This window comes from Bufo gargarizans, chromosome 4, assembly GCF_014858855.1.
Source record: "Bufo gargarizans isolate SCDJY-AF-19 chromosome 4, ASM1485885v1, whole genome shotgun sequence".
NCBI classification, from domain to species: domain Eukaryota; kingdom Metazoa; phylum Chordata; class Amphibia; order Anura; family Bufonidae; genus Bufo; species Bufo gargarizans.
Window position 1 is genome coordinate 139,308,404 of NC_058083.1, and position 18,780 is coordinate 139,327,183.

At 41.0% G+C, this 18,780-nt stretch overlaps 1 protein-coding gene across 1 annotated transcript in view; it reads left to right on the plus strand.

Annotated features, from left to right (window-relative positions):
- Positions 1 to 1,736: 1,736 nt before the first annotated feature.
- The window catches only part of LOC122935274 (guanylate cyclase soluble subunit beta-2-like), a 73,777-nt gene continuing 56,733 nt past the window's right edge, over positions 1,737 to 18,780 (plus strand). The window contains exons 1-4 of the mRNA XM_044291034.1: positions 1,737 to 1,814; positions 4,006 to 4,079; positions 8,398 to 8,492; positions 12,412 to 12,572. Of these exons, the coding sequence (XP_044146969.1) occupies positions 1,737 to 1,814; positions 4,006 to 4,079; positions 8,398 to 8,492; positions 12,412 to 12,572 (408 nt within the window). The remainder of the gene's footprint in view (positions 1,815 to 4,005; positions 4,080 to 8,397; positions 8,493 to 12,411; positions 12,573 to 18,780) is intronic.

The following is an 18,780-nucleotide window of genomic DNA, read 5'->3' on the forward strand; positions in this document are numbered from 1 at the left end:
ACCATTTGTTGATTTCAGGAGATGGCAGTCCTTGACTTGGCTTTTAGCTCTAGCTAATAGAGGGCAACTACACGCTCCCAACTGCTTTACATCAGAGTCATTACGGCTTTAAGAATTCAGTAAGACAGATGAATGGTCCTCAAACCTAGACTGTAGTCTGCAATGCAGGCATTTCTGGGGTTTTAGAAAAATGTATAGCGTAGATGCTGCTCATTAACACACTGAAGTACCGTACTTAGTTGGGTACTACAGGTACTATTTAATACCTTCATACAGTACTAAACATGGATGTAATTACCAGGGTATTAGGCATAGCAGCTGCTATGGGGCTCAGCAACTAGGGGGGGGGGGGGGGGGGCGCATTTCTTCTCAGACATAAGGTGCAGTTAGCAATGACTATGGAAGATGGTGTATGCCCTGTGCATCACTATTATTTCTGTGCTGGTACTTGTTGCATTATTTCTGTACTATAATATCATGTGTACATCATAGGCATAACTATAGATATAGCACTTGCTGTGGGGTTAAGGGGGCCCAATCAGGTGCAAGAACATTGTATCTTTTTATGATGAATAACCAAATGACATCTTTTTGCTATACTGTTATATGGTGCTATTATTCATACCTTTATTATTGCCATCTATGGTGCTGTTTTAATTTTCTTACATTAGGTAGTGGGCTTATTTTACTGTGGGGCCCTATAAATTATAATTACGCCCCTGTCATATATTATACCAGCATGTGACATTATTATAGTTCTTTTTCCTTGCAGTCAGGTCATAGGTACAGGGTGACTTTTATTGTTTACAGTATCTCTTTGGTGTATCATGTTGTGCCTTATTCTTGTATGTTTGTATAATTCTTGTGCTGTAACATGACATGAACAGGTGTTCACTACGCACATTACCTTACTATTGTGACATCACTGTGGGCATTATCCCTGTACTGTGACATCACATTGAGATGTCAATTGGGACATCACTAGGCACATTATTACGCTACTGTGACATTATTCTGAGCATTATTCCCATACTGTGACATTATTCTGAGCCTTATTCCCATATTGTGACATTACCATGAGCATTATGCTCATACTGTGAGATCAAGGTTAGCATTATCACTGTACTGTGACATCACTGAGAATTTTCCCCATGTAATGACATCATTGTATGTATTATCTCTGTGTATTTAGGTAACCAAAATAATCATTAAAATTTCCATATTCTGAACTTGCTGCTCATGGTGAAGTGGGGCCCCATTCCAGGTTTTGCTGTGGGGCCCCAGGGTTAGCTGTTACCCCCTGGTACTAAATGATATCATGCAGTCTTCCTATAATAATATCACGTCACATATCACAGACACTACATACAAGGTGGTAGGCAATTAATATCACATTTTGTATAAACCTTTATACTTGACCTTGATAATAGTCAATTATTTTGCCAAATTAAAAAGGGATTTCCAGCTTTTGGCCATTTTATTACCTGCTGGAGCTGTTGAAAAAATGATACTCATCTGCTCCCTATTGCTCTTGTCTGGCTCACTGGTTCCCTGTCTCCATTTAGCGGTCTTCCTGTCCCGGCCTGTAAGATCCAAGACGGATAAGGTCACGGTGCCGCTGCAGCTAATGACTAGCTGTAGCATGGATGTATCTTCAAGCAGCACATCATTTCTAGGTCGTGTGCTACTTGGGAATATGTCACCGCTGAGGCCAGTGTATGGCTGCTGTGGCACATATGACTCAAAGCTTACAGGCCAGGACTGGAAGAACACCGAATAGAGCCAGGGAGCTAGAACAGAGCACCGAGGAGCAGGTGAGTATGATTATTTCAACAGGTGCAACACAGTCCCTGGGGGGGAAGGGGTTCAAGCAAAAACTACCCAAGTCCTGGACAACCCCTTTAATTCCACCACTACTACACCATTATGACAATAATAGTATATATATAAGCATACCTTTATGAGGTTGGGGCACTGGTAATTGCCCTCAACAGTGGCTCTGACTTTGTTACAGGAAACTATTTCCATGTGTTTTGTTGTTTGTCACATGCTATCTATCATTTATATAGAGGTGTAGTTGTAGGGGGTGGAGAGGTAGCACCCTGGTCCTGGTGCCCAAATGGTCCGAAAGAACCAAGTGTGTCATGGCTAAATGGTAAAAAACAAAGTTCTGATATTTTATGATTATATTTCATTTCAGACTATGTTTATGCTGTTTAAAAACCTGAAGGCTGATAGAGATGGCATCAAGGAAGAGGCATGCTCTAACCTCTTGGCTTGGCTCTCTTTCATTTGAAGTGAATGTGTTTGAGTCAGTCAATTCAAACGTGAGCAGCATGCCAGAACTGCAGTCCTGTAGTAGTTACAGTCAGCACATAGGGATCCAGGGAGGAGACCAGGTAGCATTCCCCAAAGTGAGTAAAGGTCAGCACCCCTAAGAAGGTTGGGCAGCCAAAAGAAGAGGGCTTAGTCATGGAAGCAGACTGTGGAGGTAATGCACATTTATGGCTCCTGGACTTCACACCCCTTGGCTGGGTTTCAAAAGCTTCTGGCTCCCAGTCATATCAGTGGGACAGATTACGTTTCCATCTTAGGATCTGCACCCCCACAGTGGGCATTGTAGACATATATTTTTGTGAGAATTATTGGACTTCGGTTAGACTCCAAATGCCCGCGATGCGGGGAGGAGGATGCGGGTATGCTGCACATGCTGTGGTCGTGCTCGGCCCTGGAAGGTTTTTGGCGCGCAGTGCTGCATCTCATTGACTCTCTGTATGAAGTTACGCTGGATGTGACGCCATTTGTCTGTGTATTGGGGTATGTGGAGGACTTGCCAATCACTGAGCCCAGGAAAATAGCAGTGGCCAGAATGTTGTATATGGCTCGTAAGCTGATTGCTCAACATTGGCTGGATGAGGGTAGTCCTAGTAAAACCGAATTTGTAGCTAAGATTAATTGGTTACTTAACTTGGAACGAGGGGTCTATAGAAAGAGGGGTGCCATGGCCAAATTCGAAAAGCTCTGGACTCCTTGGATCGATGCCCCCGGGTTGGCGTCCAGGGAACTTCAGAGATACCGTCTGGGATTAGTGTGAGGGCTTTATCGATCATTGTACGTATTTGGCTCAGTGATTGGCGATTTCTCACTGAAGACATGGTATGCTTTTACGATATGTAATGTGGGGAGGTTATGGCCGATGACAGATGTATGGTCCAACTTCGATTATAAGATCATAAGCTGTCTTTCAATATTTTGTGGGAATGTTGTAGGGATGGGGCTTGTGCCTGTGTACTTTGAATGCAATTGCACTGATGTAACCGGATGCTGCAGCTATGGAAGATGGAGGGCATCGCACTGATGGTTTGTGGGGGGAGGGTATGTGGGGGTTGGGGCCTTACGTTTGTAATATTAAAAACTGCTAATAAAAAATTACTTAATTGAAAAAAAGATATATTTTTGTGAGAATTGTACCCCTCTGCTGAATTAGGATGTTAAATGTTGCTATCTTTTGGAGGTGCCTCAGGGAGCTCCTGGAATCAACCCTATAAGTCAGCTTCAGAAGTGTTTGCAATGGTTTAAGAACTGCACATCCATTCATGTGAGTGCTTGTTGATAACTGGCTCTCCAGCCTTGCACCTCACTAACATCAACATCAAGGGCATCCCACCTTCCACCTGGCAGGGAACCCCTACCAGGACGTTCTCTGCAGGAATAGGTGCACCCCCTCTTCACTGTGCACAGCCCAAGGGAGAGCTGGAACAGGACACCCACTACAGTGAGTAACACCACCATCCTCATACTACTACCACTCCTATTCTCTCCTATCAGGCCTCCCCACTGGGTTGCTGCATAAGAAGACACCAGTATTATAAATAATACTTTGCAGATGGTAGCCCTGTTACAGATTTTGCATTAGGGCCTATGCATTTATAAATGGTATTATTTTATCTATGCATAGTGCATTTTTATGAATTTTTTATTATATGCACTGCATTTCCCTTCCAGTATGGATTCATCAATACCTGCTTGAAGTCACTGGTGATTGAGAAATATGGTGAAGAGACATGGGATTTACTGAGGTGAATTATTAACATTTAATGTGTATTGCTTATTGCGGTTTTAGTATAAATTTTTACCAATGTTTGAATTACTATATTAATTAATTATGTATATTATTATATATTTAAACCATTACAAATATGTGCAGTAATATGGTTGTATTATAGTGGTTCTAGCACCTACTAACAAAATGGACACCAAGAGGGAGATTTAGCAAGCCTTTATGCCACAGACATGGCGTCAAAAAGTTGTGAATTATGACACACACCATATTTGCTCCATTACTTTTTTTGAGATTTTGACACTTTTCTGAAGTGGGAAAAAAAGGGGTGGGGTTTAGCAGGACAGGCGAAGCTTCCATGGTCTGCCAGATTTACTATTGTTTGCGCCAGAAACCTACATAAATTATAGCACAAGTCTGACAAACATGGAATCTGCATTCAAAAAGACACAAATAAAAAGACATAAATGTAACCGTGCAGAAATAAGTTATGTTGCATCAGAATATCCAAGTATATTAAAATATCACATGCAATCAAATAAGAAAAAAACGCACGGTATAAATAAAGTTAGAATAAAAAACATATTGTCATAAATAACATAATGGCAAGAATTAACTTATAATGTGAATAATAAATAAATTGAAACATAAATCAATTAGTAAAAATACATGAGTTCCATCCTCATATTAAGACCTGAAGGATGTCTAGTATTGAGCCTGAAAATCCAATATGCTTCCCTGAAATGTTTCGCTGCATTAGAAATACCCACACATGAAGGGTTCGTTATTCTAGTTTGGAACGTTCTAGACGAGTTCCCTACATACATAAGATCGCAGTCTGTGCATTGTATAATGTACACAATGCCTTTTGTATTACAATTAATGTAAGTTTTGATGGGAAAAGTAGCAGTATGATCAAAATTGTGAAAAGTTTTGACTGGTAAAACATATCTACATGTTTTACATGAGTGGCTTCCACATTTTGTGAAGCCCGTATATTTAATCCACGTACTAGATGTAGATTTGATAGTGCGTGTAAGTGAAGGGGAGAGAAAATTGGCAAGAGTGGATGGACGTCTGGATACTATTCTACATCCATTATTTGATGTATTATACAGAATGTTATCCTCATAAAGAATAGATAGGCATGTGTTAATAACTTGTATCTGTGTGACTTGCTGGCTATAAGTGAGTACCAGTGTAGGCTGTCCATGCGATCCTCATTTTGTTTGTTGAATTTTTTATTTTTTAAACTTTGTTTAGTCTTAAAATTTGGCCAGAAGGTGCCTAATTTATTAGGAGTCATCTGCCTCTTAACATATAAGTCGCATCTCACTTCAGTGCACAGGAGATCAAGAATGGAGTAAGGAATGCCAGTCTTGAGTATTTATATACATTATTTGAATTTTTTTTTTATTTCAGTAAACCAATTCAAACAGTAAAACTCATATATTATATAAATTCATTACACACTGAGTGATATATTTTAGTTAGTAAATAACCCCCCCATGAGTCTACAATATTTAACTTTTTCACAATTTTCTGAGATACTGACTTTTGGGTGTTTATTAGCTGTAAGCCATAATCATCAACAGTAATATAAATAAATAAATAATAATTACTGAAATAACTTCACTTTTTGATGATATTCTAGTTTATTGACATGTACCTTTAGTTATTATTGAAATCAGTGGTCTTTGTAATTTACAGAACAGTGATAGATGATGTTTGTAGCTGCTCTGCACGCTGAGGTGTTATTTGAGGGCCCTGGTGTTATGATTTTTTTTTCTACTATTTTTGGGACAAGACATTTTCTTTGCACTAAATTACACTCATCGACAAAACAAAATGAACCAAGAAGGAGTTTTTGGAATGGAATGAAGCTTTACATGTATCAGTGTAATGAGGATATGTAAGTGATTACAATATTAGAGCAAAAGTATACGTTTATTGGAAAAAACTGTACAATTGAAAGGAGGCTCTAGTGCCCTGTTGGGCCCCACTAGCCTGGATACAAAATGAGATACTGCTAGGCATGGAGGCATAAGTTCTGTATGGTATCCTGTGACACATTTGGGCTTGTAGATCCTGCACACTAGTAGGTTGCCAAAGCTAAGGCCAAGGAAGTGTTGCAATCTGGTGGAGACATTCTTGAGAAACCCTGGCTATGTGTGGGCGAGTACAGTATTATTCTGCTGAAAAATGGCAATTGTAAGCCTTGCCATGAGAGGCAACACATATGGCCACAGGATGTCCTGCACATATCACTGAGCTGTTAAGTCTGTCAACTGGGCAAAACCTCTTCAAAAGCATCGCAGAGGCATGTCTAGGGGTCAATGATCTCTCACCAAGAGGTGCACTACCCAAAAGTAGCCTCTGAGAGCCTTTTTATAGGGAGGCAGGGAAGTGACTTTACACCCTATTGTAGCATAACCAAGTGTGTAGTCAGACCACAGTTGCATAACTGCATCTTGAGTTTTGCAACAATCCAACATTTCTATCTAGGTCCCTTTTTATTATTATTTTTTTTTGTCAGTGAGTGTAGGACCAATATACAGAATGAAGCAAAGCTGGACAACCTTTTAACTGGTGTAATTTGTAGAAAATTGATTTCCAATGTTCGAAAGTAGTAATTGGGAGGGAGGCCTCATTATTTATAGAGGAAATGTTTTTGGCTGCCATTTTGAAATCCGCCATATTGAATTCAGCTCAGGTTTTACCAATAGGAAGAGGGTCATGTAATCAGGTATGCATCTAGCCTTTCTGCTGCCTGAGGCGAAAACTGAAATGACGCCTCCCCATGCCAAATTCTAAACCTTACCACTTCCCTCCAGCCTTACTGTTAAAGGCATGCTTGGAAAACATTACATATAGTGCTACAAAACATACTGGTAAATATAGCAATACATTTGACTATGCAGAGATGAACGCTTCCACAATGAAAACGCCCAAGGTCTTTCCACTGCCCCCCACTTGTCCCTACCTGGTGCTGCCTGAGGCAATAGCCTCACCTCGCCTCATTGGCGGTGCACCCCTGCATGTGATATATCAATCTTGGCTAGGAATTCCTCAGAAACACACTGGAAGTTTCCATTGTGACCTATTTTTACCTTTTTAGAAGTTAGGCGAGGTCAAAGTTTCCTAAAGTGCTTTGCATGATTTGTTCGATGTGTTCAGCATTCTGCCAGATGCACACGGTTAAACATTTAATCTGGTCTTTGTGAGTACACTGAAGAACTGCAGAGGATACTTCTTCACAGCACTGTAGGATTTTTATACTAACAGTTCAGGTCATAGGATCTGTGGTCGGACTGGGATTTGTGGCTGTAATATGGAAGCAAAAGCATGCCCATATTACACCTGCGTGAAACGGGTGCAGGTTTATAAACAGAAAATCAACGCAAATTTCCATACGGATTTCTGTGCATTTCCAATCCAAAAACCAAAAGTAGCAGCACTTCTTTATTACTCTTTGTGGAAGAGACGCTGTGATAGTGAATAGGTGCCGACAGGTCAGAAGAAGTCTTTATGAATGTGAAAATGAATCTGTTACTGTTTATGTCTTATTAGGGTATATAGATGTTAATGGGGTGGAGGGAGCCCATCTATAAACTAGTTGTGTACGTGTCTATTCAACTGAATGTGATATTACATTTCCCTTGTGAGGGAATATGCTTGCCGCTGGCATCCCCCAGCAGGGTTGCCAACAGCCTCAGTTGAGATAATCCCTTTAAGAAACCAATAGAGAAGTTAATGCATGTAAAGACTGCAGGAGAATCAGCTGTGCGTAACTAATCGACAGAACAGCAGAGCTGAGGACTCACTGGTGCAAGATATGCTTCATTTTAGTTTTCTTTGTTTTAATGGGATTGACATGTTAACGATTTTTCTAAGTTCAGAAATGTCAGATAATGAAGAAGGTGCCCATAACATTAGTGACACTGGTGCATCCTTTCTGCAATTCTGTCTTATTAACGTTCACTTTAATACGACGTCTGATGACGCTGTCTACAGTAAATGATTGCATTTAAAGTAAAATGATCTTACGGTATTAAAAGAATGTAAATTATGATCCCATTTTTATACTTGTGCAGTATTACATCTTCTGGTAGAACGAGGAGAACACTGTAGGATGTGAGTCATGAGATTTATCCTTTTAATCACGCAATCCAAATGTATATGGAAGTAATTACTTAGATTAATAGAAACTCTGAAGGTGAAATTACACGTCTACTTGAGAGAAGAACGGATGAAAACATTTTCCATTATGTTTTTGCATATTTTTTCTGTCAGATCATTGACTATGCTTATATGTATGATTATATCATGTCCAACAGGGTAAAAACCGGAGTGCAGGACACCTTCATGACTTACGAAGTTTACAAAGATGAAATTACATTGCAGTTGGTGGAAAAGGCCTGTCAGATATTGGGTAAGTGCATGAAGAATAGATATTGTTCCTCAAAATGCTAAAGGAGCTGTTCTGCCATATATGTTGATGACCTCTCGTGAGGATAGGTCATCAATATCAGATCCAACACCCCCACCAATCAGCTGTTTGGAGAGAAGGTGGCGCTCCATGTGAGCTTTGTTTCCTCTTCATTACACTGCACGTCGCTGCTCCACAGGAAGCATGGAGCGACGCCTCCTCTTCAAACAGCCGATTGATGACCTATCCTGATGATAGGTCTTCAATATACTGTATATGGCAGAACAACCCCTTTAAGTAATGTCAACACTTACTCTTACAGCCTCATTCAAAAATTCTACTCTAGAAGGAAGAGGAGCGACATTACATAGTATTCCCTTCATAGTATTCACTTTGTGGCAGATTTTGCCTGAATACATGTTAGGGACCAGTGTAAACGCAGTTTCATCTGCCGTACTGTACTTGCTGTGCAGTTCGGAATATGTCAATTATTGTATCTGAAAGGCAATGTCATAAACTGTGTCATCATAGGTTATCACCAACATGGTCATCCAATTAAATCAAGGTAAGTACAGCAACTCACAGTCGTGATTTAGACCCATAGGTTCCAATCTTTGCAGCCAATGTATACAAAATACTTCCCGTCTTTTCAACATAGGCACTCTATCACCTCCTCCACGTGGCATCTCCATCTGTTCTATGTATTGGAACCTGAGTGCCACCCTGTGATTATGCTGAAAGGGATGGGGTAGAGGGTGTAGTAGGTTTTTGTTCATTTATGATGCGTTCAGTCGTTTCTCCTACATATAGTAGGCCGCAGGGACGCGTCAGTAAGTAAATCACAGAGTTGCTTAATGGTAAATGTCTCTGATTGAATAGAATTTTTAACCCTTGATGACACTTGAACATTAGATACATTGAAGACATAGATATGTACCTGGTTAGATATATTTTTTTGGATCTACAATTTCCTAAATCTGCTCTTTAATGCTAGATTCTGAAATTCCACTATATTATGGTACGCTCGTGTAAGTATGTGCCATAGTCTTTTAATCGCTATTTGAATTGTATGGGTGAAATTTGTTCACAAAGGCAATTTATGGGGTCCCTTCTCTGTTCTATTTTCTGAACTGTCCATTGAGTTCTACATTTATTTTGCATCTTGTCTTTTTCAAGAAAGTCTTTTGGAACTGGGACATGAGAAGTAATTTTTTTTTTTTATTACTGCAGAAATTACTAGTACAGCATAAGAGGACATTTTGATCTATCTTTAGTATATACAGTAGATCACTATTTAGATGACAATGAACTACTGAAGATCCACCACAAATCTTTGAGTTCTGGTCCACTTTCTTGCTATGCTTTCTTGTGAGCTGCATTCCCAGGACACGGACACTGCTGATGAATAAGGTGTGCCAGCTGGATTACTTAGATTACCTAAACATAGTGAAAAATGAAGTGCTCCAAGTAAAGCCACCACTCCACAGATTCTACCAATGTTTTTTATGTAGCCCCTTCGCCACACCATTCCCAACCGACCTGTGTCGTGTTTAGGTCTGTCCCATTGACTATAATGGGTTCAGGTGGGTTTCCATATATTTTTTGACATTCTGCTGGACAAGATACATCTATATCTAGCACTTTTTTGTTCAGAATCTGCGATAGGGGCTGCCACAGATGTGAACCTAGCCTTACAAATGACTGATTTGTATGTGTGCTAGTCTGTTTGGCAGACTTGCAATACATTGATTTATTAAGTGTACCTGGGGGTTGCAGCGTGAGCTGAGACAGTACCTTATAATTTCCTTCTTGAAAGCTACAACCCTAGACCGTAGCTGTAACATGGACAGAACCAAAATTGTTTGTGCCACATTTCTGGTACATCATTGGTTTCATGAGCTTGAATAAAAAATTACAGACTGAAAAATTTAGTTTTTCCTCATTTATTTGTAGGTTTAGTGTTCCCGGTTTACTGTTAACTCGGGGAAAAATAAAATAAGTCAGAATAATGTAATCTCACAGTTACCATAGGTACTAGAGCCTTGGCTGGCTTTATACAGATGTGTTACCTTTATTCATTTATTAATTATACTGTGGGGTGGAGGAAGAGGATAAGGGGAATAAGCCAGAGTACAGGAGACCTGCTTTGTAGAGACTTACAGTAGACTATCCGCTTCTGGGATCATCGACATGAGAGGCCTTGCAGTAATTTTATACATTGAAGTGAATAGATAGGACATATAACATGTTATTTAAGGCTATATATGCTGAGATGATCTCCAACTGGGACCCTCATCTTGAGAATGAACATCACACAGAGAGACATGCTGGGAATCCTTAAAGTTATAGAACTTCTGTCAGTGAAATATATTGTTGTTTGGGTAGATGCTGATTACCGTACATATTGCAAAAGCACCAACTGTAATAAAAAAACAATCCAATAATCTGTGATTTATCTCATCTATCTCCATTTCTAAGAACCTCCAGAAATATTTTCAGAAGCTGCAAACTGTAAGGGATTGCTCTCTCAAGTAGGGCGGCGGTGACAGATTCTCTTGCAGACCACAGGGTTAAAGTCCAAATGATGCTTTATTATTATTTTTTTTACACTCCGGCAATACAGGCAAACCCCAGTTATAGCTCACTGGGTAAGGTGAAGGTCCAGCACCAAAAAAACCCATAAACCAAACCAAAATAAAAACCTGCCCATCTGGGCTCTGGCTAATACAGTGAAGATCCTAGCTCACCTATTGAACACAGGTCACATAGAGAATTTGGCTTCTCTAGCCAGCAGGGCAGCCAGCTTCCCAGACTTTCTCCAGGCATTACTTTTCCCAGACTGACACCCTGGACTGTGCTTTATTTCCCCTTAACGATCCCAGCTGGCTTCAGCTGGGGATTCCTCAGGCTAGGGGAAAAACCTGGAATGGGGTGGACTGGGGAGGTCCCTCTACCAAGCCTACCTTCCCCAGTCCAATAAAATCCAGCCCATAAACTTAACATAACCTACACATTGCTGAGACCATTTTAACTTTCTAGATTTCATTTACCTCACCGAGTTGAGGAACCTGGGTGGGATATACACCCCTTCCAGGACATTACCATACACATTTGTGTTCACCTTACTACAACACTTAAAATGGTTTTCCGCCTCCAAATATTGATAACCTATCCTCAGGATAGATCATCAATATCAGATTGTTAGGGGTTCAATATTGAGAACCCCAGCACTAGCGCAAGTGAATGGTAGCTCAGCTGTAGTAACCGGGCATGGCTGCTACACTTTAAATTGAGCTATGCTTCCAGCTCCATTCACAGTGATAGTTCCGTCGACAACTGCTTCTGGGAGGAGTGCAGGGAGTCATACCCCTACTGATCTGTTATTGGAGACTGATTCTGAGGATAGGTCATAAATATCTGGAGCCCAAAAGTCCCCTTTAACGGAAATTTTCATCTCTGAATATCCTTTTGCTTAATCTGAATAAGTTAATCATTCAGCGCTAGTTTCTTAATATATCTTTGTAGTAGTCAAATCTTTTTAGTTCTGGTTCAGAGCTCAAAATTTCTACATATAATGGCTATCTACAGGGGCCATTATAGGGGCTTAGAATCTTACTGCATACAACTCAATGATAAAACAGTGCGCACTGAGCTCCCTTACTCCCTCTAGTGGTGGCGGCAGGCAGCCAGAATGTTATGTTCTAAATTGGTCTTTATCTATTTAGGTTAATCTACATTAAACTACACTATGGTCGGTCACAGTTAAACACATTTGCCTGCGTAACAATATAATTGTGTTTTTCACATTGGGGTATATTTTCTTTCTAGAGACAAGTTGATTAGTTTTCATGTTTCATTTGCATATTTATTAACCCAGCATATGAATTTTTCTATAATTGAGGCTAAATTATATGTTTCCCAGGTGTTTCGCCAGAGGCCGTTCTACAGCAATTTGGAGAGTATTTCTTTGAATTCTGTAAAAGGTCAGGTTATGACCACATGCTGAGGACGCTAGGTGGAAATCTCTATGAGTTTATTGCTAACCTGGATGCCTTACACAGTTATCTATCTCTATCTTACCAGGTAAAACCCATTACAACTACATTTTGTTATGTGCTTGGCTAATAATCGGTTTATTTGTGCATGTTTTAATACTAGGTTCCTTAAGAAGAAGAGTAAAAGAAGACCCTCAAATAAAAACATTTAGTGTAAATAGTGTAATCCTTTTGTGCAGTGGCGTAACTAGAAATGATTGGGCCCCCCATCCCTCCAGAAACTTGGAAACACCCTCCTCACTTGCAATTCCCACTTCTGTGACTAGTCAAGATCGCCCTCTCAGACAAAGCCTGTCAGCAGCTCCGTCCTTTTCCTACAGTGTCACTGTATATATCGTCATTGTTGAGGGGGCCCTGACAATAAAATCTTTTAATCCTCATCCTGGATGGGCCCCAAAGCAGCCGCTTCCCCTATAGCTACTCTCATGCTTTAGTTTAGGTTACTTGCTCATAGGTCATGACACACCAAACAAGTAACCACGCATAAATAAATAATAGAAAATATATACTCTTTATTTGTTACACATATCACAAAATATAATATCGTCAATGCGATTAAAAGCAGATCCTAAGCAGCAGCACATGGTAGGTCACACACCAACATAGCGGTACACACATATAGGTACTATCATTAAAGTTCCACACAGCCGACCAACAATACATAAATAGAACTAAGGTCCATTAGACAATGTCCCATGCAGTACTAAGACTGCAAAAGTGCAAAGTTCAAGGTGGATAACCGCATATACAATACATGATACCGACCGCATATAGTGCAACCTCCAAAGACTCCCCAATGGCTTCTTCCAGGGGGCGTACTAACCTAGTGATGGGGGCACCTCTTATAGTCCATCTCCTGTGTGTCAAAATTACCCAATCCGCATCTCCCTCATCGAAGTCTACGCCTTGTTCTCAGGACAGTCTGGTGCCTGGTATTATGACAGTCTAGTGTATGGTAATAGGACAATGTAATTCCTGCTATTTGGTCAGTCTTGAGCCTGGTAATTGGTCAGTCTAGCATCTTGTAATTCAAATGTAATGTAAGGCACCAACGAAACAGACCAGTGATGATGAAGTAAAAGGGGTTTATAAACTTCACAGGGCAAACATCAAGCAAACAAAAAACGAAGGAAAGCCAGGAGTAGTCCCGATCCGTGCATAAGTCGCTGTGCAACTTGCCAGGTAAACGGATGCATCATGGAAAGTCCCGGGTCCCGGGTCCCACTGGAATGGACTGAGTCCCAGCAAACTTCAGCCAGTAGCTAGCAGTACTGACCTGCACCTAGATAAGGAAGGATAACAGTGGGCACTGACCGACCTGGGAGGCCAACTTTTATGTGCCTGCCAACAAATCCCAGGGCGCCAAGTGTCCACTCCCCATAGGTCATGATCCTGCCCTACACCGGTGTACAAGGCTTTGGTCGGTCATTAGTCAATTAGACCAATGCTGGCCCCCTAATCTGCTTTGAACTTGCAGCCAGGTGCTATTCCCTTCGCTGGTCGGCGAAGCGCATACGCGCGACCGCGTATCCCCTTGCAAACCCGTTTTCGAACGTAAATGCGGATGCAGGACAGGCTCTGCGAGAGTGCGCGAGCGCATCGACATGGACACCGGAATGGAATCTGCCATACTGCGTACTGCCACTAGCCCGGCCAAGCTGTCCCCGAAAGCCATGAGGTCTTCCCCTCCGGCGCACATGCAAACGCATCCCCGCATTGGTTCGCAAAGGGGTTGGAGCTGGTGTATCAATGGAGACATGCGTAACCTGTCCCTCAGCTCCACGAGGACCCTTTTTGGTCACCCCGGAGTGCGAGACAGGTGAGAATCTTACATCAAACAGTTTGGTGTCTGGTAATAGAACAACCCAGTGCCAACTAATAGATCAGCTTATTGCCTGGTAATGGGACAGTCTGGTGCCTGGTAATAGGACAGTCTGGTGCTTGGTAATAGGACAGACTAGTGGCTGATAATAAGAAAGTCTGGTTATTATTTATATGTCTATTAACTTTTATCTACTAATGTGAATGTGCCCTTTTAGGGATGAGCGAACTCGAACTGTATAGTTCGGGTTCGTACCGAATTTTGGGGTGTCCGTGACACGGACCCGAACCCGGACATTTTCGTAAAAGTCCGGGTTCGGGTTCGGTGTTCGTCGCTTTCTTCGCGCTTTTGTGACGCTTTCTTGGCGCTTTTTGAAAGGCTGCAAAGCAGCCAATCAACAAGCGTCATACTACTTGCCCCAAGAGGCCATCACAGCCATGCCTACTATTGGCATGGCTGTGATTGGCCAGAGCACCATGTGACCCAGCCTCTATTTAAGCTGGAGTCACATAGCGCCGCCCGTCACTCTGCTCTGATTAGCGTAGGGAGAGGTTGCGGCTGCGACAGTAGGGCGAGATTAGGCAGATTAACTCCTCCAAAGGACTTGATTAACTGATCGATCTGCAGCTGTGGATCATTGAGCTGCTGATCCTCAATTGCTCACTGTTTTTAGGCTGCACAGACCGTTTGTCAGTCTCATTTTTCTGGGGTGATCGGCGGCCATTTTGTGTCTTGTGGTGCGCCAGCACAAGCTGCGACCAAGTGCATTTAACCCTCAATGGTGTGGTTGTTTTTTGGCTAAAGCCTACATCAGGGTGAAGCTGTGACACCAAGTGCATTTAACCAGCAATAGTCTGTTCATTTTTTGGCCATATACAAAATCAGGGGCAAGCTGCGCCTGTCACCAAGTGCATTTAACCCTCAATGGTGTGGTTGTTTTTTGGCTAAAGCCTACATCAGGGTGAAGCTGTCACACCAAGTGCATTTAACCAGCAATAGTCTGTTCATTTTTTGGCCATATACAAAATCAGGGGCAAGCTGCGCCTGTCACCAAGTGCATTTAACCCTCAATGGTGTGGTTGTTTTTTGGCTAAAGCCTACATCAGGGTGAAGCTGTCACACCAAGTGCATTTAACCAGCAATAGTCTGTTCATTTTTTGGCCATATACAAAATCAGGGGCAAGCTGCGCCTGTCACCAAGTGCATTTAACCCTCAATGGTGTGGTTGTTTTTTGGCTAAAGCCTACATCAGGGTGAAGCTGTCACACCAAGTGCATTTAACCAGCAATAGTCTGTTCATTTTTTGGCCATATCCCAGTCTAATTCTGTCACTAAATCCATACCGGTCACCCAGCGCCTAAATACTAGGCCTCAAATTTATATCCAGCTAAATCTGTCCCTAGTGCTGTAGCTGGGCGAGTTATTTAGTGTCCGTTCAAGCACATTTCTTGTTCTGGGTTGAAATACAATTCCCAATTTAGCAATTTCATAATTTAGTGGTTCCTGCTATATCAGAGCTCTTTGAAATCTATCCCAAAAAGGGTATATAATATTGAAGGTGCACATAGGGTCATTCAGAGTAACTTCACACACACCCGCTACTGTGTATTTCCAAGTCTAATTCTGTCACTAAATCCATACCGGTGACCCAGCGCCTAAATACTAGGCCTCAAATTTAATTCCCTCTAAATCTCTCGTTACCCACCGCTGTACTGTTGTTGCTGGGCAAGATATTTAGTGTCCGTCAAAGCACATTTTTTGTTCTGGGTTGAAGTACAATTCCCAATTTAGCAATTTCATAATTTAGTGGTTTCTGCTATATCAGAGCTATTTGAAATCTATCCCAAAAAGGGTATATAATATTGAAGGTGCACATAGGGTCATTCAGAATAACTTCACACACACCCGCTACTGTGTATTTCCAAGTCTAATTCTGTCACTAAACCCATACCTGTCACCCAGCGCCTAAATACTAGGCCTCAAATTTAAATCCCTCTAAATCTCTCGTTACCGTTGTCCTGTTGTAGCTGGGAAAGTTATTTAGTGCCCGTCAAAGCACATTTTTTGTTCTGGGTTGAAGTACAATTCCCAATTTAGCAATTTCATAATTTAGTGGTTCCTGCTATATCAGAGCTATTTGAAATCTATCCCAAAAAGGGTATATAATATTGAAGGTGCACATAGGGTCATTCAGAATAACTTCACACACACCCGCTACTGTGTATTTCCAAGTCTAATTCTGTCACTAAACCCATACCTGTCACCCAGCGCCTAAATACTAGGCCTCAAATTTAAATCCCTCTAAATCTCTCGTTACCGTTGTCCTGTTGTAGCTGGGAAAGTTATTTAGTGCCCGTCAAAGCACATTTTTTGTTCTGGGTTGAAGTACAATTCCCAATTTAGCAATTTCATAATTTAGTGGTTCCTGCTATATCAGAGCTATTTGAAATCTATCCCAAAAAGGGTATATAATATTGAAGGTGCACATAGGGTCATTCAGAATAACTTCACACACACCCGCTACTGTGTATTTCCAAGTCTAATTCTGTCACTAAATCCATACCGGTGACCCAGCGCCTAAATACTAGGCCTCAAATTTAATTCCCTCTAAATCTCTCGTTACCCACCGGTGTACTGTTGTTGCTGGGCAAGATATTTAGTGTCCGTCAAAGCACATTTTTTGTTCTGGGTTGAAGTACAATTCCCAATTTAGCAATTTCATAATTTAGTGGTTTCTGCTATATCAGAGCTATTTGAAATCTATCCCTAAAAGGGTATATAATATTGAAGGTGCACATAGGGTCATTCAGAATAACTTCACACACACCCGCTACTGTGTATTTCCAAGTCTAATTCTGTCACTAAATCCATACCGGTGACCCAGCGCCTAAATACTAGGCCTCAAATTTAATTCCCTCTAAATCTCTCGTTACCCACCGGTGTACTGTTGTTGCTGGGCAAGATATTTAGTGTCCGTCAAAGCACATTTTTTGTTCTGGGTTGAAGTACAATTCCCAATTTAGCAATTTCATAATTTAGTGGTTTCTGCTATATCAGAGCTATTTGAAATCTATCCCTAAAAGGGTATATAATATTGAAGGTGCACATAGGGTCATTCAGAATAACTTCACACACACCCGCTACTGTGTATTTCCAAGTCTAATTCTGTCACTAAACCCATACCTGTCACCCAGCGCCTAAATACTAGGCCTCAAATTTAAATCCCTCTAAATCTCTCGTTACCGTTGTCCTGTTGTAGCTGGGAAAGTTATTTAGTGCCCGTCAAAGCACATTTTTTGTTCTGGGTTGAAGTACAATTCCCAATTTAGCAATTTCATAATTTAGTGGTTCCTGCTATATCAGAGCTATTTGAAATCTATCCCAAAAAGGGTATATAATATTGAAGGTGCACATTGGGTCATTCAGAATAACTTCACACACACGCTTCTGTGCATTTCCAAGTCTAATTCTGTCACTAAATCCATACCGGTGACCCAGCGCCTAAATACTAGGCCTCAAATTTAATTCCCTCTAAATCTCTCGTTACCCACCGCTGTACTGTTGTTGCTGGGCAAGATATTTAGTGTCCGTCAAAGCACATTTTTTGTTCTGGGTTGAAGTACAATTCCCAATTTAGCAATTTCATAATTTAGTGGTTTCTGCTATATCAGAGCTATTTGAAATCTATCCCTAAAAGGGTATATAATATTGAAGGTGCACATAGGGTCATTCAGAATAACTTCACACACACCCGCTACTGTGTATTTCCAAGTCTAATTCTGTCACTAAATCCATACCGGTGACCCAGCGCCTAAATACTAGGCCTCAAATTTAATTCCCTCTAAATCTCTCGTTACCCACCGTTGTACTGTTGTTGCTGGGCAAGATATTTAGTGTCCGTCAAAGCACATTTTTTGTTCTGGGTTGAAGTACAATTCCCAATTTAGCAATTTCATAATTTAGTGGTTCCTGCTATATCAGAGCTATTTGAAATCTATCCCAAAAAGGGTATATAATATTGAAGGTGCACATTGGGTCATTCAGAATAACTTCACACACACGCTTCTGTGCATTTCCAAGTCTAATTCTGTCACTAAATCCATACCGGTGACCCAGCGCCTAAATACTAGGCCTCAAATTTAATTCCCTCTAAATCTCTCGTTACCCACCGCTGTACTGTTGTTGCTGGGCAAGATATTTAGTGTCCGTCAAAGCACATTTTTTGTTCTGGGTTGAAGTACAATTCCCAATTTAGCAATTTCATAATTTAGTGGTTTCTGCTATATCAGAGCTATTTGAAATCTATCCCTAAAAGGGTATATAATATTGAAGGTGCACATAGGGTCATTCAGAATAACTTCACACACACCCGCTACTGTGTATTTCCAAGTCTAATTCTGTCACTAAATCCATA